The 24,839-nt window shown below is 44.3% G+C and overlaps 1 protein-coding gene across 1 annotated transcript in view; it reads left to right on the top strand.

Moving 5' to 3' along the window:
* Nucleotides 1-6,081: 6,081 nt before the first annotated feature.
* The window catches only part of LOC109910754 (max interactor 1, dimerization protein), a 130,359-nt gene continuing 111,601 nt past the window's right edge, over nt 6,082-24,839 (top strand). The window contains exon 1 of the mRNA XM_048608755.1: nt 6,082-6,185. Coding sequence (XP_048464712.1) covers nt 6,082-6,185 — 104 coding nt within the window. The remainder of the gene's footprint in view (nt 6,186-24,839) is intronic.

A 24,839-nucleotide genomic window follows, 5' to 3' on the forward strand; every position in this document is an offset into this window, starting at 1 on the left:
GGCCAAGCAGCATCATAGGAGCAGGAAGGCTGACGTTTCGGGTGGGTCTAGGCCCGAAACATCAGCCTTCCTGCTCCTATGATGCTGCTTGGCCTGCTGTGTTCATCCAGCTCTACACCTTGTTATAGTAGGAATAAACAGATCATTTTCTCAGTGGCAGCCAATGACTGGTGGGGTATCACAAGGAGCAGTGATTGGACCTCAGCAATTCACAATTTTTATTTATTACTTAGCTGAGGAAACTAAATGTGATAGCCCCAAGTTTGCAGATGACACCAAACTGGGTAGGAGGGTGAACTGAGGGGATGCAGAGACGCTTCACCGTGATTTGAACAAGTTGAGTGAGTAGGCAAATGCAGGACAGATGAAGTTTAATGTGAATAAATGTGAGGTCATCCACTTTGAGAACAGGAACAGGGAAGGGAGATTATTATCTGAATGGCATTAGACAGGAAAAGGGAGGTGCAATAAGACCTGGGCTTCCTTCTACATCAGTTGCTGAAAGTAAGCAAATAGGTGCAGAAGGTGGTGAAGAAGGCAAACGGTGTGTTGGTCTTCACAGTGAGAGTATTCAAGTACACAGGCAGGGGTGACTTGCTGCAATTGTACAGGGCCTTGGTGAGACCACACCTGGAGTATTGTGTGCAGTTTTGGTCTCTTTATCACAGGACGGATATTACAGAGGGAATACAATGAAGATTTACTAGACTGATTCTTGGGAATGGCTGGACACATGAAGAGAGACTGTGGATTGGTTAAGACCATATTTGCTGGAGTTTAGTAGAGTGAGGCGTATTTCATAGAAACCTATACAGTTCCAACATGACTAGATAGTGTAAATACAGGAAGGATGTTCCTGATGATGAGGGGGTCCCGAACCAGGGGCCACAATCTAAGGATACCGAGTAGGTCATTTGGGCTGAGCTGAGGAGAAATTTCTTCACTCAGAGAGTGGTGAGCCTGTGGAATTCGCTGCCACAGAAAGTGGTTGAGGCCAAAACATTGAATGTTTTCAAGGAGGAGTTAGACATAGTTCTTAAGACTAAAGGGATCAGAGGGTATGGGGAGAAAGAAGGAACAGGGGACTGAGTTGGATGATCAGCCATGATCATATTGAATGGTGGAACAAGTTTGAAGGGCTGAATGGCCTACTTCTGCTCCTAATTTCTATGTTTTACCCCAAATCCATAACATTCAATGAGCTGCTTGACTGCTCTTCCAAACAAAATCAAGTTGTGAATAAGCCAAAGTTTTCTCAAGCTTAAGATCACAAACCTCAAGAGCAGAAGATAACTGTCAGCTGCTTTCTTGTGGTGTGATGAGTCTGTTTCTATTCTGCCAGCCCAACATTGGAAGAGTCTATGAGCACAGCACGGTCACTGATCGTGTTTGAGGTGAGCAAAGAATCCTCACTCAAAGCCGGTACGGGATGTTTTGGACTTGGGTTATTGCGGGGAATATGCCTGGCTTTTGGATCCTTTTGGTCAACCCTTTACGCCATTCTCACCCCTTCCAACCTGCAGCTGCACTGCTCAGTCAGTTTATTTCACGCAGGAATCAAAGGGATGGCTTGTGGGTTGGGGATACCCAGAAAGCAACACATAAGCTGATAAAGTGTTTATAATACATAAATGTCATTTTAGGGAAGTATTCAGAGAGAAGCAGCTACTGCAGGAGGAAAAGCTACAATGGCAGAATCAGCGAGCTTTGCTGTTGTGCATTGTTAGAAATTTCTTCCCGACTCGCTCCATCTTCCTGAGGAAATGTTCTATCCTGGAGAGAATTGAGTGAACATCTTCTGAATTGTCAGGGTAAATGAAGTTCTCGGAGCCTGAATCTGAATAATCAACACTCAGGCTGCCCTGCTGGAAGATGCAAATAATAAACTTGAATTTAAGAAGTGGATATTGGCATCAACAAGGGTCACGACTTCTAGCAAACAGAGTCTATTCAGACAAAGTTTCCTGATAAAAGCAGCATTATTTTTCTGGACAGTGCAGTAAAGGAGGCTGGTTACTTGATACCAATTACATGATTTATCATTAGGGTATAAAAACAAACCTCATCAAATCTCGCATCACAGTTTCCAGCTGTGATTAGTGGGGAATATTAACCAGTAGTCCCCATTCTGGCCAGAATTTGTGGTGTCACTAGAACCAGTTTTTATTTTAATTACTTTTGACCATGGAATGTTTAGAAATGGATGCTACTTTATTTATTTTCTCCCTTGTATTCATCATGAAATTTTCATGTCCAGTTTTGCTCTTGCTTTTCCCTTATGACACACAGACACACACACAACTGACACACACAGTGACACACAGACACACACAGTGACACACACGCACACAAACACAAACACAGACACACACAGAGACACAAACACAGACACACAAACACACACAGTGACACACAGATACACACGGTGACACACAGATACACACAGTGACACACACAGGCACAAACACACACACGGACACACACACAGAGTGACTCACAGATACAAACAGACACACAAACACACACAGTGACACAAAGACACAAACACACACACACAGACACACACACACAGAGACACAGACACACAGTGACACACACAGACACAAACACACACACACAGAGACACACAGACACACACACACAGACACACACATACAGACATACAGTGACACACAGATACAAACACACACAGACACAGACACACACACACAGACACAGACACACACACACAGACACACACACACACACACACACACACAGACACACACAGTGACACACACAGAGACACAGACACAGAGACAGACACAAACACACAGTGACACACACAGACACAGACACACACAGACACACAGTGACACACACACACACACACACACACACACACACACAGACACACAGTGACACACACACACACACACACACAGTGACACACACACACACAGACACACACACACACAGAGACACACATACACTTCACTCCATTGCAATTGAATGGACATTAATCAAGAGGTTTGTTCCCAGGTTTGCTCACGTGCTGTGCAGCTTCGAAACACAGAGCCATGACTCACTACTAAGGCTCCTGCGTCTGAGTAAGAAGGTTATAGACTCATTCCCCACCCCCAGGCTCTACGTACATCATTGAGGCTGAAACTTCAATGCATTCCTTTGGAAGCTCTGAAATGTCACCCTCAGATGAAAGCCTTAAGCCTCACGTGTTGACGCAAAAGACACTGTTTTTAAGGAATAGAGTTGAGCCAGCAATATTCCCTGAACCGTCGCTACTGATAAATCAAATATATTATCTGGTTATTGGTTAATTTTTGTTTGTGAAGATCTGCTTACATACAGGTTAGCTCCCGCATCTACATCACAACAGTGTGTAAATTGCAAAAACTATTCCTCAGCTACAAAGTGCTTTCAGAGATCCTGAAGGCATCCAAAGTGCTACATAAATGCAAGACTTTTCTATTTTTCGACTGTAGCATTACATTGGGGGCTGCATTGACCTCCAAAGTGAAATGAATGGATAATTGCCATTTACTTTATATATTTACCATTGAAAATGATCCAGTGACCTGCCAGAAGTGCCCCCAACACCCCCCCAGCATCTATTAAAATATTCAGGAAAAGACTGGATGATGGCGATGAGATAAAAGATAACAAACGAATTACAATGGTGGCTGTGGCACAATTCTAGAAATGGAAATATTAAATGTTGGCAGAACTCAGGTACAAGACAATTTGATATACAACAGGAAACAAAAGGCCAATTTTAGGAACCCATATCCTGCTCTCCAATGAACCCTGAAAATATCCCACTAAAAACTGACTTGGCCCAATTTTCAAGTTTCCCCAGCAGCTGCCTAATGCTTACATAGTTACATGACGATAATGGTGAGCTCAGCCAAAACCAGCCTGGACAAAGTTCTACCACTCAGTTCCCAACCAAAGTTTACTCACTCACCATCCTTTGGTGGAAACCCCAGCTTCTCTTAAGGAGTATTAAACACACCAGCAATGATACAAGCCCCAGTATCCTGAAAACCAAGTACTGGCTTGTGATCCAGTCCGGTATCTGTGTCCTACCAATGACTGCAAAACAGGTGGATCTGAGGAGAAAGGGCAGGCACCACTGGCGAGCAGAAGGCAGGTTCATTTCAACTAGATCCTCCTGAAATACTTACAGCCCAACTCGGGCCCACGCTGGTCTGGAAGGACGTTTGGAATTGATGCATTTCAATAAGATGTTCAGCAGACAGAACAAACCGAACATCATTTGAAACAGCATTTTTCAGTCGGCGAGAATTAGTTTAATCTCTTGTCAAAAATCTGAACACGCAAATCTTTCTCATTATTAGTCCAGGCAACAAACACGTGACATCATGATTGAGATCTCTTTTGTCAATCTCTTTGTTACACAGGAGGTCAGTGTTAGGTCCAAATCGTAGTCATTTCAAAATCCTTTGTTAAAAATCGGGACAATATTCTGAGCATGCCCATCACCATTTGTGCTGATGTTTTATTTTGCTGGGGTTTTTCTTTTTTTTTCAATGAAATAGAAGTAAAATTAGAATTTGGGCTGACAAGTGGCAAGTAACATTCGCGCCACACAAATGCCAGGCTATGACTATCTCCAATAAGAGACAATCTAATCACCACCCCTTCTCATTCAATGGTATTACCATCATTGAACTCCCACTATCAATGTCCTGGGGGTTATCATTGACCAGAAACTCAATCGCACAAACATAGTTGTTACAAGAGCAGGTCAGAAGCTGGGAATACTGCAGCGAGTAACTCACCTCCTGACTCCTCAAAGCCTGTCCACCATCTACAAGGTACACCATCTACTCCCCACTTGCATGGATAGGTGCAGCTCCAACAAAACTCAAGACAACATCCAGGATAAAGCAGTCCATTTGGTTGGCAACCCGTCCACAAATATCCACTTCTTCCACCACCAACACTCAGAGTGTACCATCTACAAGATGCACTGCAGAAATTCACCAAAGATTCTTAGACAGTACCCTCCAAACCCACGACCATTTCCATCTAGAAGGTCAAGAACAGCAGATACATGGGAACACCACCCCCTGCAAGTTCCCCTCCAAGCCACTCACCACCCTGACTTGGAAATATATCACCATTCCTTCACTGTCACTGGGTCAAAATCCTGGAATTCCCTCCCTAATGGCATTGTGGGTCAACCCACAGCAGGAGGACTACAGCGGTTCAATAAGGCAGCTCACCACCACCTTCTCAAGGAGCAATTAGGAACAGGCAATAAATGTTGCCCAGCCAGCGACGCCCACATCCCACAAGAATGAATTTAAGCAAAGACACTTACAAGCGAGTGAATCGGATGTAAGTGAAATGGCCTGAGTGCTATTTCTCTACGTGGGGGTGTCTCAGGGACAGGCACATAATGTGAAACACCACAGGAAGTACACAAACTAGATAAGCAGTGCATGACTGACTAATGGCTAACGATGGGCTTATTGTGTGCTATGAGGAGAGACAGAGTACACCTACAGCGTGGCATAGTGCCCTGCCATCTCAGAGCCATACTGGCACAAAAAGTCAACATTTGACCCATCATGTCCCTGTTCATTCCCTACAGAACAATTCAGACAATCCTATAGCCGTATCTACTCCCTGTACCTCTGCAATTTTATTTTCCTCAGGTCTCCAACCAATTTCCTTTTGAAATCATCAATCATTTAGCTTCCACCGCTCTCATTGGCCACTCAGGTCATGACAACTCCCTGTGTAAAAATTCTCTTTCTCTCATTTGTATCCACCCCAACCCCCATCCCACCTTGTATCTTTTACCCAACATGTTAAAATTGTCCTCCCTGATGATTGTGCCATCACCTATTGAGGACAGTTTTTGTGTCTCCTTATCTAAATCTGTCAGAACCCTGTGTAGGTCTATCATATCTCTGCTAAAATATTTTTGTCACAAGGAGAACATTTCCAGTTTTGTCCAATTGAAACTTGTAGCTGAGTTCCCTCATCCCTGGAACCCATTCTGGTCAATCTCTTTGACATTGACTCAAAGACTCTCATGTCCTACCTATAATGGAAGCTCCAGAAGCATGTGGTGACCGTGAGGGACGGCACCAAGCAGTGGAGTTTGAGCAATTGCCAAGAATTCCTGATGATGAAAAACTCCAAGGAGTGCAGTACTGCTCTCTGTTCAAGATGGGGAGGAAACTGTGTAAGTTCGTTGATCTAACTGGTTATTCTCAGTGGTTTTTGCATACTATGAACAGTCGACTACACCACTTCATATTTTGCTGAGGTGATCAGAGAATCCTGAAGCAGCAGTTAGAAAGTGGTGTATAAGACATGTATCAGAGCATCACAGACAGTTGCACTCCAGTACGTCAAGAGTGCTCTTATAGCCTCAAGCAGAAGTTTGTCCAATCACTAGTCTTTGACTACCCAGATTTCCATCTCCCTTTCATACTGGAAACAGATGCAGGTCCCTTAAATCTGTTAACAGCCCTGCTTCAAGGCTAAGGGTAGAAAAAGAATGATTATTGCTTATATCAGTCAGAGCCTCAAAGATGAGCGAGAGGAACATGGACAATTACCTGAGTATGAAATTCAAATTGCTAGCTTTGAAGTGAGCTCTTTTTGAGAATTCTAAGACATTCCGATTTGTGTAGAATTTGAAGTGTTTCCAGACAACAACCCACTCAGCTATTTTCAAACATGTGCCAACCTGGCGCAATAGAGATCCCACGGGCCACTGAACCTGTGTAGTTTCGATTCCAGCTCCACTGCAGTTTATGCAAATGCAATGGAAACAGTGACGTTCTTGGTTGGAAGCTGACCACAGAAGACAGCCTGTCAGGCTACAGCGTGCTGTGGCTAAGATTTGGACTAGGATTCGAATGGAGTGTCTTAGTTGCATTTACAAGCAAGATCCAAACCAGATCCAGATAAGGACAGCCATTTGTGGTTTCACCTTTGCCATGTATTTTAATAATGGATCCCAGCAGACATCAACAGACTGTGCCATTCCCGGAAGGCCGAACGTACATCAACCCACCATCAGTGAATGAGGGAGTCTAATCAGGGATGGAAACTGTTGAGGGGCTGGAAGTGGCCTGGGATGGTGGCTCATATAGATTATTTATGTCCAAATTGACAGAAATACTTTAGCCAAAGCAGGAAAACACATATCCCAGCACAGGACTGCTGGCCACAAAGTAACCTCTAGAAATCGTTGCAATGGATTTTACGACCCTGACCCCAGTAGTCATGCAACTTAGCATGTTCTCATACTCACAGATGTCTTCATAAATTCATACAGACCATTCTATTCTGTGACCAAAAGGCATTCATTGTAGTCGGAGTGGTAGTATGAGATTAGCCCGTTTGTTTCAGTTTTCCAGATTGGATTCACAGTAATATGGGATAAAACTTCAAGAGCAAGATCCTACTGGAGTTTTACAAAATCAATGGCATTGCCAAGAGCTACACCACCTCATCATCCAGAGGGTAATGGACAATTCGAATGATTAAATCGTATTCTGCACAACTGTCCGCGTATTTTGCTGCCTGAGAGCAAACTAAAGTGAGCCGACTATCTTCTGGAAATGCTTAAGCACAAGATAGCACCTCACTCTCATCCACAGGCTATTCTCTGGATGAAACCCTGTCCTTCCTGTGGACCATATCTTTGGACTCACCAAACCTTCTGACTTAGATGGTCATGTCAATGTGTTGACAGCCAAGCATCATAAAGGGCTGAGCAAGGTGTTTGAGAATGACAGACAGAAATGCTGAGAAGCAAAACATTGAACGAATACAATGACTGTTACAGAAATGACTATTACGAGGGGGCATAGTTTTAAGGTGGTTAGAGGAAGGTATAGGGGAGATGTCAGAGGTAGGTTCTTCACACAGAGAGTGGTGGGCATGTGGAATGCGCTGCCAGCAGTGGTAGTGGAGTCAGATACTTTAGAGACTTTTAAGCGACTCTTGGATAGGCACATGGAGGAGAGTAAAATGTAGGGTATGCAGGGTAGATTGATCTTAGTAGGATAATAGGTCGGCACAACATCGTGGGCCGAAGGGCCTGTACTGTACTGTACTGTTCTATGTTCTATGTCCTAACGCTGACAAGATTGACTGTCCAATTAGCTTAGGGGCATTCCTCCAAAATCAGAATCTCAGGGTCAGAATAAGATGCAGGTTGTCGCAAACCCTGAACTTATAGCCATCAAGTGGCTGGACACAGAGGGCGACACCTATTCCACTAAATTAAAAGCTGGAGAGCTGCCTCAGAAAGCAGCCCAGAGGGGAATTGCTTGAAGCCGGAGGTTTAGTTTAATGAGGAGGAGACAAGCAGCTCACTCAGCAGTTTTGTGGAACATGAAGTGCTGGTGCTTGATGGGTCAAGTAAAGTGAGGTCACATGTATGACCTGTATGTTGTGAATCAACAGGGCTCATTGAATGTCAGGAGGCCTGCTGCTCTCCCGAAAAATGGTGCAGGGATGACCTGCCGAGATGCAAAAACCGAAGCAGCAAATGCTGCTGAGCATACAGTCCTTGGGAAGCTGACCTCCCAGGCTCCAGCGTGGGTAACTGGCCAAACAGTCTGAATCTCTGTGAATGTACCAGATAAGAGATTGAGAAAGTCTTCTTGAGGAAATGCTGGCTATCACCCTGATACATTACTGGTCTGAGCAAACAGAAAAGATGAGAACGTTGCCACTGACGCGGACTTGAAGATTCAAGCCAGAGGCACTCAGCAAGGCAGCTCGAACAGTTGGTACTGAGACTTCCAGCAGCGAAAGGCAACAGTGAGGGAGGACAGCAAACAGGACAGTCAAATGGATTCTCTCTCTGGAGGACAGGCTGACTTTGGGGAAGGGGGTCACATGGGGAGACAAAGGATTTTCTCAGCCAGATGTAAACCACAGACATCATTCTATGTAAACAATGTGTCTTCCCTATTTCACTTCAATTTCCTTCATGCTTCAAATGACCTGAAGCCAGTGGAATAAAGAAGACCTACTTCATGATCTTCGGGCTTTCCATGCTCAAATCTCATCTTACATTTCTGAAATGTAGTGACCACAACTAGGCAAAATAATTAGTTGTGGCCTATTAGAGCTTTATAAATGATATGCATGATGTCCCTCCTTTGGTGTTCAATCCCTCTATTGATGACCTGACTTTAACTTTGCTGTTCACTCTTCTTCCACCTTCACAGATCCATGTACATCATCACCTGCCCCCCAATCAACCCCACCAACACTCATCACACCCCCAATCACTCCCATCACCCCCTACAACTCCCCACAACCACCATAACACCCCCATCACTCCCTCACAACTCCCCATCACCCCCCACAACCCCCCACAACCCCCATCACCCCCAATCACCCCCAATCAACCACCACAACCACCTAACACCCCTACCACAACCCCATCACGCCGCACCACCCCATCAGCACCCCCCAACAATCCCCCCAATAGCCTCCATCACCCCGCACTACACCCCACCACCACACACTGCCCGTGTGTCACTCCATCTGCTTCTGAACATATTTTGAAATTGTGCCTTTTGTGTTACCACCTCCAGCTGGAGACATCCTGGGGACGTTATAAAGAGCCAGCGCTGAGGAGGAAGTGGACAAATTTCTTCACTGGCCCAATTTCTCACTTTCCCTGTCAGATCAGCAGCTCCCTCGGCCACTCTCCCTGATTCTGACTTTTTCCCTTTATGTTACTGTTCGTTTTCTCCTTTCTCTCACCAGCAAAAACCACCTGATATTGTTTTACACATTGTGTTCAACATCCTGAGGTTAGAAGGAAACCAATAAAGCAATCCGTACACTGTGCTGAGTTTAAAGCACATCGAACTCAGCAATAATTGCATCCGATAGGATACAAAACTTTACAACACCTTCAGACAGCCCTCTCAATTTGTGATAAAAGCCATCTAACAGGCACCTTTACTTGACAACGATTTCAATGTAGATACAGCAAGCTCTGGGATGGGAGGAGGGGGATGGGGGCTCTTGTGGTGCAGTGCTCATGTCCCTGCCTCTGGCCTAGGAAGCCCAGATTCAAATCCCACCTATTGCAGTGATGTGGAATAACATCCCGGTTCAGGTGGATTAGGAAATTTCCACAGAAAGGTCTGCCTTGCCTCAGACTATTGTACTTGAAAAAAACTGTGTTTGAAACATCAATATTTAACTGTTTTAATTTTCTGCCAATTCATAAAATATAAATGACCAGAGTTGCATATTCCTCTCAGATACCATTTTCAGAATTTGGAAGTATTTAGTGCCTTATCTGAGTCTGCAGTACGACATTGTCAGCTGGGCCTGGATCTGTCTCTGCTGGTGAGCTGACTCTCTGTCACTGTGCCACCCTGAATCCTGGTCACATTTACTGACGGGAGACTTCCTAAACACCAAACACCGTTTTCATAATGAGTGTCTTTCCTGAGAGTGTGAGGAAGCTGGTGGGATTCTGGAACTCACTGTCTGTAAGAGTGATCAAGGTGGAAACCCTCAGAACATTGAAGAAACATTTAGACATGCACTTGTGATGCTAAGGCATAAAAGACTGAGAGCCAGGTGCTAGAAAATGAGATTAGAATAGTTAGGCGGGTTGTTTTTGATCGGCACAGACTCAATGGATCAAAGGACCTTTTTCTGTGCGGTAGACCTTGATTACTCTATGACAATGCTATCAATTCCACTTTAAGTTTATATCATCATTTAGTAGACTCCTGGGCACTCCACAAAGTTGGGCACCCTAAATGCCATTATTACTGTATAGCTTCTCCTTATCCTATCGGCCAAAACACCTTATCTCACATTTCTCTGTACTAAATTACATCTACAATGCATCTCCTCATTTTGTCAAATTAGTTACATCCTGCTGCAGTCAATTGGTATCATCTTCACCATTTGCCAAACCTTCAAGTTTTATATCATCAATAATTTTTAAACATTTTCTCTGTATTCCAATGGTCAAACCACAATGAAATAGAAAGATACTGATAAAAGCAGTAATCCCAGCACTTGGCCAACACTGTCCACCATTCTCTAGTGGGAAAACTACTGTTTACTATTACTTCAGAGATAGTAGAAACTGCAGATGCTGGAGAATCTGAAATAACAAGGTGTAGAGCTGGATGAAGAAGGGTCTGAAGAAGGGTCCAGGCCCGAAACGTCACCTTCCTGCTCCTCTGATGCTGCTTGGCCTGCTGTGATCATCCAGCCCAACGCCTTGTTTACTATTACTCACTGCTTTCTGCTTTTTAGATTTTTTTTTGCAGAGCAGCCACTGAGCTTCCTATTGCATGACCCTCAATTTTGTGAGGGCACTATGTGTAATTATCAGTGAACACCCCCATTTCTGACCTTATGATGGAGGGAAGGTCATTGATGAAGCAACTGAAGATGTTTGGGCCTGGGATACTTCTCTGAGGAACTCCTGCAGAGATGTTCTAGAGCTGAGATGATTGACCTCCAACAACCACAACCATCTTCCCATGTGCCTGCTCTGACTCCAGTTAATATCCTTAATTAGCTCATGCCTAAGAGCTCACTATTTGCATTCCAGTTAACGAACCTACTTTCCCATCACTCGTGTCAGCATATTTTGTCCATATTTTAAAGAGATGCTTTCATGTTGATCAAACAATGTGATGAGAAAGATCACTTGGCAATCATTTTTTATGACAATGGCACAGACAAATGCATTGAACTTGGTTTCATCCTCATGGGAAGGAGAGATGGTTCCTAACCTTAGTCCTCAATATTTAATCCTAGTGCTTGTATAACTGCCAAAAGAGAAAAAGGGCTTTGAAACGAATCTAAAATGATCAGCATTGATAGGAGAGTTGCTCAGTGTGAAGCTCCAGCACTCTCATAGTTTGAAGTTGATGCTGCCTTGTATCTTTTGTATGTTGAGTAGTTGCATACAGCACTCATTTGGGGAAATCCTAGAACAAGGAAATCTTACATTTCCCCTGCCATTAAAACTGCATCAGAAAGCAGCTCCAACTGATGTTTTAATACCTGTGCTTTGTTCAGGCAAAGTAAAAAGTGTCACTATATGCATAAGAAATACCCTGCCACTTATGACTAATCAGTTTCAAAATGATTGGGGACAAAGTTAGCAGAAAAATTTAATGGGTGAATTAAAGTTCCTCTTGTAATGTAGAATTGATGCTTCATTAGAATAACAGACAAGGGAAAGTCAGATCAAAATAGGAAAAAGGTTTTTTTTACGCAAGAAATTATAATTCTCTTATCAGGGTGTGTCTTGGAAGAGGTTATGTCCTTGGTAGGATCTTGACAGATTAATATTAGAGTTGAAGCTGTTGAAAATTATCTGTTTATTTAACATTCTGCGAACGATTTACTCTGTTAAACTTAGCACAAGGCGCTACATAGGATCAACTCTCTGCAGCGTCTGCCAATCTGTGTTTCCTTGCATCATTACTGAGGTAGGGTGGCTATTGACATATTTAAGAATTAACCATTTGCTCTACATCATCCTCAAGTCTCTGACTCTCTTTCTGATTTACATTATTCTATGTCTCCAACTGCTGCCCACAGACCCCACCCCAGAACCAAGCCTCTGGGCAGTACATTCTGGGCTCGCCCAAGGCTTTTTGAAGGATGGGCAGGGTGATGTTATAGGGTGTGAGGCAAGATAAAAATCTCCATTTCCTAATGGCAAGTTAAACTTTAGCCTAGTAGGTTCTCAGAACCTGTCAGGTGGTCAGACTGGCACATCCCAAGGCCCAGGACTATGTGCTGATGGACGCACTAAAGCTTGGGCAGGCGCTGCCAAGGCGCAGTGGGGAAAGACCACTGTCTGAAGTCAGTCTGCTGAAGTTAAATGGGGGTCTGTTCAGTTATCAGACCCTCCTGGTGCCTCAAATACATGTAAATATAGTCTGGTTCAAGTAAAAGATGCCTTTAGTTTGTTTCGATAGAGTGAAACTGCAATGTTTGTTTGTTTCGTTGCTGTGCTACAGAACTGAACTGCATTTGTGACGATATATATGATAAAGATTTTTTTTAATGAATTAAGTATACTTTTGAAACAAAAATAAGTTTCCCAAGTTTCATAGTTAGAAACTTCTTCTGCGTTATTAGAATTGAAATAACTCCACAGCGGCTGATATCACCAGTTACCCTTTACTTACACATAAACAGTCTGTGACTATAGGTCCTGCCTCATACAGGGTCAGGCACCAGAGTGTCAGTATCTCTGATACTTACCTTTTTTATGTCAGCCAGGGCTCCATGATTGGCCCAGATTAAAAGCCCCAATCAGGAAACTCATTCTACAAGGTCCAGTTGACTGACCTTGTTACAATCACTGCAAGAATGTCATGAATACTCATTCACGTGGATCTGTGGTCATGGATGCAATCTGGTCAGCCATGAATGTGAGTCACATGTCTTTACAAACCCGACTATATGAACCATACACCTGGAAAGGGGACATTTCTTCCTCAAGGCCTGGTGACCATAAGCTGTAGGCAATTCGCCCTATCAAGTCTGTTCCACCATTCAATGAGATCATGGCAGATCTGACAGTGACTCAGTGCAACACTCTCTCGAACCACAGTGGATGTCAGCCTGTTTCTGTTTTCATTCTGCATAGGCTTCTGGAGTGGGACCTGAACCCACAACTTTCTGACTCAGACTGATTCAGTCATACTGGGTCTGCTGTGAAACACTGATGCCATCAGGTCTAACATGGCAAGCAGCATTGAAATGTGCTTATGGAGGGAAGGTGTGGACTTCCTCACACTCTAAAAATCCAAGGGTAGATTTCCATTCATGTGCATTAGAGCTATCAGCGCAATCCAGGGGAAACCAGCCAAACCTTCAGAGACTTTTAAACCCCAGTAATATCGAGTGTAAACCAGGTTTCCATCATTATTAGATATAATTCCACCCACAAAACTGGCTACATTCCCAACTGAAATGCACATGCATTTCCAGCAATTAAGAGACTCAACAACAAACTTGCTATCACAAGTGTGCAAACATTAGTGAGCGGGCTTTAACAAGATTTACACATTTATAAACGTATCATTTACAAAGAGACTGAGTATTTTATGCAAATGAAATGAATAAATAATTTAGGATTGTCTTTAACTCATTTTAAGTAAATAAAAGTCACTCACCAATGAAGGAATGGGCAATCTATTAAGAATGCTTAAATCAAAGCAGAAAGTGCTGAACGATAGAGTTCTGAAGGGTCAGTAGACCTGAAATGTTAACTCTGCTTTTCCCTCTGTCTCTCCGCAGATGCTGCCAGACCCTGCTGAGTTTCTCCAGCATTCTCTGTGTTTGTTTCAGACTTCCAGCATCTGCTTTTATTAAAAATGTTTATTTTCCATGATAGACACAGTTTTGGCCATTTTAATAATGCTACAATCATTATAATTTAATTCCAAGGGACAGATAGAAACTGTTGCTTTTCTGTTTTTTTTAATTCATTCATGGGATGTGGGTATTACTGGCTGGGTCAGCATTTATTGCCCATCCTCCATGGAATTGAATGCCTTGCTAGGGGCTAGGCCCATTTTAGAGGCTCTGCACTCACATGTAGGCCAGACCAGGTACGGATAGAAGCTTTCTTCCCCAAAGAACAATAGTAAACCAGATGGATTTTCCAATAATTGGCAATGGATTCATGATCATTATTAGACTCTTTATTCCAAATTTTTATTGAATTCAAACTTCACCATCTGCCGTGGTGGGATTTGAACTCAGTTCCCCAAAAATATTCCACTAGGCCATGATCAACCCTCAGCCTGAGATTGGGTCAGCTGTTCCTGTCCAGGTATCAGAAAGTTTCTGGCTGGGCAAAGTCATGTAAGGTTGTTAAAAGAGTTACATGAACATACCTAATCACAGGCAAAACCAAACAATGCATTACTATGGAACAGAAATTCTCAATCTGGGCTCCACAGCCCCATGTGGATCCATGAGACAATTACAAAGGGGGTGCATCATAAGTAACTTCCAGAAAAAAGATAAAATAACTGAGGAAAATAGCCGTGTAATGGTGAGCTTGAACTGAGCAAAGTGGTGTGTCCGGCCCAGATTCTGATTTCTGTGTGTCCTCTCCAGTTGGACTGTGCAGTGATAGCAGCAGCTGCTAAGGAGAAAGCCAGTGGTCACTGATTGCTGAGCACAGAACTTTGGATTTGTTCTGTCTGTCTGCAACTCTCCTCTCCCCAGGCACGACTGTTTACTTTAACCGTCCCCCACTTGGAGAGAGTGCGGATCTGTAATTTCAACAGCGTCAGGACAATAGCAGCGGCATTCACATGCTGAGAGGGAGTGGACATACAGTCAGAATTTCTCTATTGGAACCAATGTTATGTTTTGGTGTAGGGAGGGCTCTGGGGTTTTTATATAACACAGGGCAGGGAGGCTCAGATGTAGAAAAGGTTGAGAATCCCACTTGTGGAAGATTCCATATTAAAATCTATGTCTCTAGATCTCTTTGCCCTGTTGCATCTCCTTGCTGTGCATTAACATTTTTACATTTTAATATCTTTCCAACTATTTTATTTCACACAATCTCACTGAACTTGATGTCAAGCTTTAGCAAGAATTTCCAGGCTCTGCATTGTGGTTCCACAGTGACTGAGCTGGTGCTTAGATTAACATGTGCCTGTATTATCGAGAAATGTTCTTTTCCTTATTTGCTTGTGAGATCTGGGTGTCACTGGCTGGGCCCAGCATTTATTGCCCGTCCCTAGCTGCCCTTGAGAAGGTGGTGGTGAGCTGCCTTCTTGAACTGCTACAGTCCACATGCCTTGGGTTGACCCATAATGCTATTAAGGGGCGAATTCCAGGATTTTGACCCAGTGGCAGTAAAGGAATGGTGATATATTTCCAAGTCAGGATGGTGAGTAGCTTAGCGCGCAACTTGCAGGTGGTGGTGTTCCAATGTATCTGCTGCCTTTGTCCTTCTGGATGGAAGTGGTCATGGGTTTGGAAGGTGCTGTCTTAGAATCTTTGATGAAATTCTGCAGTGCATCTTGTAGATAGTACACACTGCTGCTACTGAGCGTCGATGGTGGGGGGAGTGAATGTTTGTGGATATGATGCCAAGCAAGCAGGCTGCTTTGTCCTCGATGCTGTCAAGCTTCTTGAGTGTTGTTGGGGCTGCACTCATCCAGGCAAGTAGAGAGTATTCCATCACACTCCTGACTTGTGCTTTGTAGATGGTGGATAGGCTTTGAGGAGTCAGGAGGTAAGTTACTCGTGCACAGTATTCCTAGCCTTTGACCTGCTGTTATAGCCACTGTGTTTATATGGTGAGTCCAGTCAAGTTTATAATCAATGGTGTCTCCCAGCATATTGATAGTGGGGGATTCAGTGATGGTAACACCACTGAATGTCAAGAGGTGGTGTTATATTGTCTCTTATTGGTGATGGTCATTGCCTGGCATTTGTGTGGTGTGAATGTTACTTGCCACTTGTCAGCCCAAGCCTGGATATTGCCCAGATCTTGCAGGATTTGAACATGGACTGCTTCAGTATCTTGATATCAAGGGCTGTCACTCTCACATCACCCTCTGGAATTCAGCTCTTTTGTCCATGTTTGAACCACGGCCGTAATGAGATCAGGAGATCTCAGAGAGTAGTAAGGGCGTGGAATGCCCTGCCTGCAACAGTAGTAGACTCGCCAGCTTTAAGGGCATTTAAATGGTCATTGGATAAACATATGGATGATAATGGAATAGTGTAGGTTAGATGGGCTTCAGATTGGTTTCACAGGTCGGCGCAACATCGAAAGCCAAAGGACCTGTACTGCGCTGTAATGTTCTATGTTCTATGTTCTAGGAGCTGAGTGGCCCTGACAGAACCCAAACTGGGCGTTGCTGAGCAGGTTATTGCTGAGCAGATGCTGCTTGATAGCACTGTTACTGACACCTTCCATCACTTTCCTGATGAATGAAAGTAGACTGATGGGGCAGTAATTGGTCAGGTTGGATTTGTCCTGCTTTTTATGTACAGGACATACTGAGCAATTTTCCATATTGCTGGGTAGATACCAGTGTTGTAACTGTAATGGAACAGCTTGGCTAGGGGAGCAGCAAGTTCTGGAGCACAAGTCTTCAGTACTATTGCTAGAATGTTGTCAGGGCCCATAGCCTTTGCAGTATCCAGTGTCTCCAACTGTTTCTTGATATCACATGGACTGAATCGATTTAGCTGAAGCCTGGTATCTGTGATGCTGGGAACTACTGGAGGAAGCCGAGGTGGATCATCCACACAGCACTTCTGGCTGAGGATTATTGGAAAAGCTTCAGTCTTATCTTTTGCACTGATGTGCTGGGCTCTTCCATCATTGAGGATGGGGATATTTGTGGAGCCTCCTCCTCCAGTGAGGTGTTTAATTGTTCACCACCATTCACGACTGGATGTGGCAGGACTGCAGAGCTTAGATCTGATCCATTGGTTGTGGGATCGCTTAGCTCTGTCTATCACTAGCTGCTTTCGCTGTTTCGCGTGCAAGTAGTCCTGTTTGGTGGCTTCACCAGGTTGACACCTCATTTTTAGGTGTGCCTGGTGCTGCTCAAAATACAGAAGGGAGACAGAGGGCTTGGTGATGTGGTGCAATGAGAACTACCTCTCTCTCAACATCAGCAAAACCAAAGAACTAATCATTGACTTCAGAAAGAAAGGAGGAGAACACGCCCCACCCCACCTACCCCCGTCTACATCAACAGAGCGAAGGTTGAGAGGGTGGAGAGCATCAAGTTCCTTGTTATGATAATAACCAACAACCTATCCTGGACATCCCATGTTGATGCGACGGCTAAGAGGCACAACACATGCCTCTTCTTTCTCAGGCAGCTGAGGATATTCGGCGTGTCCATAAGGTCCCTCACTAACTTCTACAGATGTGCTATTGAAAGCATATTGTCCGGGTGCATAACAGCCTGGTATGATAACTGCTCTGCCCAGGACCGTAAGAAACTACGGAAGGTGGTGTGCACAGCCCAGACCATCACAGAAGCCAACCTTCCATCCATGAACTCCATTTACACGGCTCACTGCCACGGAAAGGTGCCCAACATCATCAAAGACCCATCACACCCAGGTAATGATCTCCTACAACCTCTTCCGTGAGGCAAAAGATACAGAAGCCTGAACACACACACCAGCAGGTTCAGGAACAGCTTCTTCACGGCCATTATTAGACTAATGAATGGACTCTCTAGCCTCAAATAAATGCTGATCTTGCTAACGTTGATCTTGCCTAGAACACACCCTGTGCAATGTAACCTGTATGCCTGTATAAGTCTTTTCATGTGTACAACCTTGCTTACTATGATCTGCCTGTACCGCTCGTAAACAAAGCTTTGCACTGTACTTCAGTACATGTGACAATAAATCAATCAATCAACCAACCAACCTTGGCATACCCTCTAGCACTCTCCATCGAACCAGGGCTGATGTCAGTTATGTAATTAATGTTGAGCTCTTCATTTTACCATTGTACAGATGGTCTTTGTTAGAAACAGTCAGGCATGGGGTGGGAAACAACTAAAGATGTAGTAAATGGTAGTAAGGGTGGTTCAAAATCTAACACAGATTCTTTCTAGACACACAAGAGTGAGCTTCCTTCTACACCAATTTCATTCACTAGCATCGACTGAGTGAAGAGCAGGCTGGCTATATGTGAAGGGTGTGAGGGCTGTTAGGAACAGGGCTTGCAGGGGCAACTGGAGTCCATTACGGGTTGTTGCCTGAGAATTGAGAATGGAAATCCACTCAATCCTTTGGTGGTGCCATTTGTTGGTAATACTTAACGATCCAGGAATTACTAGAAACTCTGCCCCTGCCACAAGCTGCACATCTGCTTCCTCTTCCTCTTCCACTTCCTATGCTGGGACCCCATGGGTCTCTTCTCTATCCTGCTACTAATGTACTTCTCTTTGTCATGAGATGGTACAGAATACAATGGACTGTGACTGTTTGGACATCTGGGCCAGGCGAGTACAGTGAGCTGGGAGGGCCAAACTTTACAATTCTCACCAAAAGCTATGATCTGTTCTGTTAATGCAGGTGCCTCACTAAATTTACATTCCACTGTTATGCAGAGTTTCTTGGTGAAACCTTAAACACTGATTGCAGAAGATATTCAGTGGAACTGACAGTGTCTGAGTGATGTGAGCTACAGTGAGATTTGAGGCAGAATTGGGTTGGAATTCGAATGAGGACCACCTCAATGTCAGGAGCAATTCACTCCATCCTTTATGTACTCGATGAGTGACCAGGGGAGTTTTTCACTGAGTAGTAGCAAGTTGCCAACTGATGGTGATTAAAGTTTGTTAGACCTGTCATTGATAGCCCAACTTGCTTTATTAATATTCAGCTTTCTATTTTACTAAACTCACCAAACAAGCTAGACAGCAAGAAATATAATGTGGAAACTAGTATGGGTACCTGGCAAATTCAGCTTGCTGCTTGATCTGAACGATCTCCATCATGGATACCAGGCACCAACATCTCAGGGTACACTGGCACTACCCACGCGCATTCCCAGGTCCATGGTCATTAGCATCTGATATGTGCCAGCCTCTAAGATCCCCCATGGTGCTTTTCTAATGCACTTATAGGATGCTTTTGCACTTCAAAGTTGCTCCTCGAGCTGCAATGGCAACAATCATTGTAATATAGCAGCAAGGAAAGGCACCCAACTCATGGAGTGAACCATGCTACATCTCTGGCTTGTTTAGCACACACTCACTCTGAGCTGACCCAAATGCTTACAACATCCCTGCCTGTTATTGCCCTGCCTTTATGGGCACTGCCCTCTCAGCCAGACCAGGCCCACAGTATTGCTGTACTGCCATGCCCTTTAGTGCAGACACAGAGTTGGAAGCTGGTGGTGGTTGTCAGCAGGTCCCAGTTCCCCTGAGGGGGCTAGGTTTCATCTTGGGAAGGGGGTGGTGGGTTCCCATCTCAGTATGTCAAGGACATCCTCCGATACCTACCCAGGGGCTGCTCGGGGAGTGGTAGGATGGCAGGTGGGGGGACCTTGGTGGAGAGGTCAGTGTCAGGAGCCTCTCCCCATTAGAGATGAGGAACTGAACATCAGGCAGCCCACTGCCCATTTGGCCTCTTTCTGCCCGATTGTGGGCTGTTTACCAGAGAAATGATACAGCACAGAGGGCGCCATTCGGCCCATCTTGTCCATGCTGACCCAGAATGTGTGCGAGGCAGTTATAAAGGGAGATGAAAGTGGGTATCACAGCTGGTAGTGTCGATGCGAGTGGAGAGGTGTTCCGAGCGAGCGAGTAGGTACCACAGAGAGCACACAGAGTTAATGGTGTTGGGATTGTAGTGGGTGAGAGTGAGCGAGGAAGGTGGGCCTGGGATGGGGGTGAGGGGGGAGGTGTAGGGGCAGGTGTAGCACTTCCTGCAGTTGCAGGGAAAAGTGCCGGGTGTGGTGGGGCTGGAGGGGAGTGTGGAGCGGATAAGGGAGTCACAGAGAGAGTGGTCCCTCCGGAAAGCAGATAAGAGTGGGGAGGGAAAAATGTCTTTGGTGGTGGTGTCGGATTGTAGATGGCGGAAGTGTCGAAGGATGATGCGTTGGATCCGGAGGTTGGTGGGGTGGTATGTGAGGATGAGGGGGATTCTGTTTTGGTTGTTATTGCAGGGAGGGGGTGTGAGGGATGAGTTGCAGGAAATGTGGGAGATACGCTCGAGGGCGTTCTCGACCACTGAAGGGGGAGAAGTTGCGGTCCTTAAAAAACGAGGACATCTGAGATGTACGGGAGTGGAATGCCTCATTCTGGGAGCAGATGCGGTGGAGGCCCCCCTACACCTCCCCCCTCAACCCCATCCCAGGCCCCAAGAAGACTTTCCACATCAAGCAGATGTTCACCTGCACATCTGCTAATGTGGTATACTGCATCTGCTGTACCCGGTGTGGCCTCCTCTACATTGGGGAAACCAAGCAGAGGCTTGGGGACCACTTTGCAGAACACTTACGCTCGGTTCGCACTGAACAACTGCACCTTCCAGTCACGAACCATTTCAACTCCCCCTCCCATTCCGCAGACGACCTGTCCATCCTGGGCCTCCTGCAGTGCCACAACGATGCTACCTGAAGGTTGCAGGAACAGCAACTCATATTCCGCTTGGGAACCCTGCAGCCCAATGGTATCAATGTGGATTTCACAAGCTTCAATATCTCCCCTCCCGCTACCGCATCCCAAAACCAGTCCAGCTCGTCCCCGCCTCCCTAACCTGTTCTTCCTCCCACCTATCCCCTCCTCCCACCTCAAGTCCCACCCCCATCTCCTACCTACTAACCTCATCCCGTGCCCTTGACCTGTCCGTCCTCCCTGGACTGACCTATCTCCTCCCTACCTCTCCACCCACACTCACCTTTACTGGCTCCATCCCCGCCTCTTTGACCTGTCTGTTTCCTCTCCACCTATCTTCTCCTCTATCCATCTTCTATCCGCCTCCCCCTCTCTCCTTATTTATTTCAGAACCCCCTTCCCCTCCCCCATTTCTGATGAAGGGTCTAGGCCCGAAACGTCAGCCTTCCTGCTCCTCTGATGCTACTTGGCCTGCTGTGTTCATCCAGCTCTACACCTTGTTATCTCAGATTCTCCAGCATCTGCAGTTCCTACTATCTCTGAAACAAGGTTAGATAGACCTTAGGTTTAGGGTAAAAGTTCGGCACAACATTGTGGGCCGAAAGGCTTGTACTGTGCTGTATTGCTCTATGTTCTATGTTCTAATTGTCACATAATGCAAGCAACACAGAGCACAATATAATGAAGAGGGATGGCATTAATAACCAGTTAATCTCTTTTTAATGGTTTTTAATTAAGGGATCAGAATTGGTTCTGAGATCAAAATGTCCCTTCTTCAAATAATGTCCATGTAAAACCAGGGGCTTGGTGAAGTCTTTCAAAATCTCACTGAAAGGACAGCATCTGCTGGGTTTAACACCCACACTCACTGCTTGGCCATAAGTTAGTAAAAAGCATTGTCATACAACAGCCATCTCTTATTTTCCTTGTGGGCACGCAGTCGATTCCATCATTCCAGATGAAAATGACTCCTGTTCCTACTTCTGACCACCCCCAGCCCCACATGCCTTCAGCACTGCAGCTTTAAAGTCAGTCACATATTCTGATCTCACACTGTCATATGGAAACATCCTGAAATAGAGACCACTCTGAGTGAAGTACATTAACCAGCATGAGCCTTAGCCAATGGTAATGATGCCTTCGACATTGGGAAATACTGAGGACTGGACTGGATCACAAAACCTCAAACAGCAGATAAATGTCACTTCAAATGAATTTTAAATAATTTTTAACATTAGTGAAAGATGAATGGAGTTTTGATTGGGTGTGTGAGATCTCACTGTTTACAAATTCCTTGCATAGCATTGGCTGCTCTGATAGATTTTCAGGATTAGTGAGGGGTACAACAAAATGGGATGCTTTATCAATGCAAGCATCTCATTTTAGATTATGATTACTCCTAGTTATAAACGCATTTCTTCCATTTCTTGGATGTAATATTTATGAAGGTAATGATCGCCTACAGATATTTATCTGGATGCTCTGAGCACTGTGCTCTATATACGTTAACAGATAGTCACCAAATATAAAAAGGACAAAAAACTGCAGCTGCTAGAAATCTGAAACTAGATCAGAAAGTGCTGGAGAAACTCAGCAGGTCTAGCAACATCTGTGGAGAGAAAGCTGAGTTAACATTTCGAGTGCAGTGATCCTTTGTCAAAACAAATATTTCTGAAGAAGGGTCAAGGTGGACTCAAAACATTAATTGTTTCTTCTTGACAGATATTGGCAAACCTGCTGAGTTACTTCTAACACTTTCTGTTTTTTGTAACCAAATATAAACCCTTAGCATTTCATTTAACCCTTGGATCAGTTGTCTACAGTTTTCCAAGAAAAAAATTATTTCTAAAAAACGGAGCATATGTGAACCTTTGTTTAGATGTTATATGGGCAGAATATTTTAAGAATGGATCCTTCAATAGCTGTGTTTTGCCTCAGCTGTTAACAGCATTTCTTCAGTGTTAGTTCAATCAGGACAAGTTGCTTCCAGATCCCGACTCGGAAACACTCCTTCAGGATTCAGGATGATTTGGTTCCACTCCAGGGTTGATGAGGTTACTGCTGGGTGTAGCTCAGCTGCAGTAGGGGCCAGTGGTATTAGAAGGTTTTGGTAGATAGATTTTTGCAATCTGGTCATCACCTTGACTTCATCTGAGGCAAAATCTGACAAAGTCTCTTAGTGTTAAGAACCTTCCCCGGTTACGTTTCTCCACTTTGGTCTGTTACAGGCCAGGGATTACCATGTGGAGATGTTTGACCTCTTCAGGGAACTTTGAGGACATCCTTGGAACATTTCCACATCCTGTAGGAAGTCTCCTGTCATGATCGAGTTGTGATTAGATCTATGGCTTTGGGAGTTTTCTATCAGGTGGACAGTGATTTTTCCGACTGAGTGAAGGTAGCCCTAACTGATCAGCACCTCAACTGTTGGCCATGCTGTCTTGATGAGTTTACTGCTGTTGGACAGAGCAGCTGTGATCTAACCGAGTGACAGAACAGATGTGAGAGGCCGAACGGCCTCCTCCTGTTTCTACGTTTCCAGTCGGGGATGGACAATCATTGCTGGTATTGTCAGCAGTGGCCTTCTCCCAAAAATTGTTTTTTTGAGAAACCTTCTGGATAAAGAAAAAGATGTAAAAAGGAGAAAGCTGTAAATTAAAAAGCTACACAACTTGCCAAACCAATCTGACTTTATCTGTTTTCCACTTCACATTCCACTAACAATGCCTTCTGTGTAGGTGGGAGCAGGTTTGCTCAGTTTACATCTACTTGATTTGAACTTTAAATTATTTTCGTCAGAGAGGGTCTGTTGCCTTATTTCAAATGTACATAAACCTCGCTATGAGTCACCCAGAGATAAATTGTAAAGTGTATTCATCTCAACCTGGGAGGGTCTTTACAACAAAATACATTGTTCAACCACAACTTCAAAAAAGAACATGATAATCAGTAAATCTGATCAACTGGGATCGTAAGTACATTGGAAAAAAAATTCTACCTTTGCGGAATTGCATTTATTCATGCGTTTCGGAATTGCATTTATTCATGCATTTTGGTATTGCATTTGCATTGAACTTAATTTGAAAACAATGTTGCTTTTTACTAATCAGGCAAGGCTGTGTACAATAGTGTGACTTCCCCATGATATCATTTTCTGGTGTCAGATTTTTATCACTGTGTCAGATGTCTCTTTAACCTTTAGCAAAGGGAACCACTAAAACCACAAATTGGCAGCCGCCTTCAAACTGTTAGGTTATTTTTAAAATTAGATGCTTAACCTTTACATATAATGCTACAATGATAGGACAGCTCCCAGACTCAGAGCAGTATCTGAAAAGTGTAAGATACAACAAGCAGAACCAGCTGACTGCTACATGCACTGAGTTTAGTAATTGGGAAGATCTGTCCAATGTATGTAGATACACACAGGAAATGCGATTCCTGTCAATCTAATGTTTAACCAAAAGGAAGCCTCAATAAGAATATTGGTTTTCCCATCATGTTCAAAACCTTGACAAATAAGTTTGCTGAGATCTCTTTAGGACCTGGTGCACTGTTAAAATGCAGTTTTCCAAGAGGCTGGAGGTATGATTGGTGCGGAGCTCACAAGATGTGAAAGCACCTCTCTCATTTTCACATACTTGTGGATCAGGTCTCTGGTCCAATCATGAGTTATATTGTACA

This window comes from Rhincodon typus, chromosome 20 (assembly GCF_021869965.1).
Source record: "Rhincodon typus isolate 14 chromosome 20, sRhiTyp1.1, whole genome shotgun sequence".
Classification (NCBI taxonomy): domain Eukaryota; kingdom Metazoa; phylum Chordata; class Chondrichthyes; order Orectolobiformes; family Rhincodontidae; genus Rhincodon; species Rhincodon typus.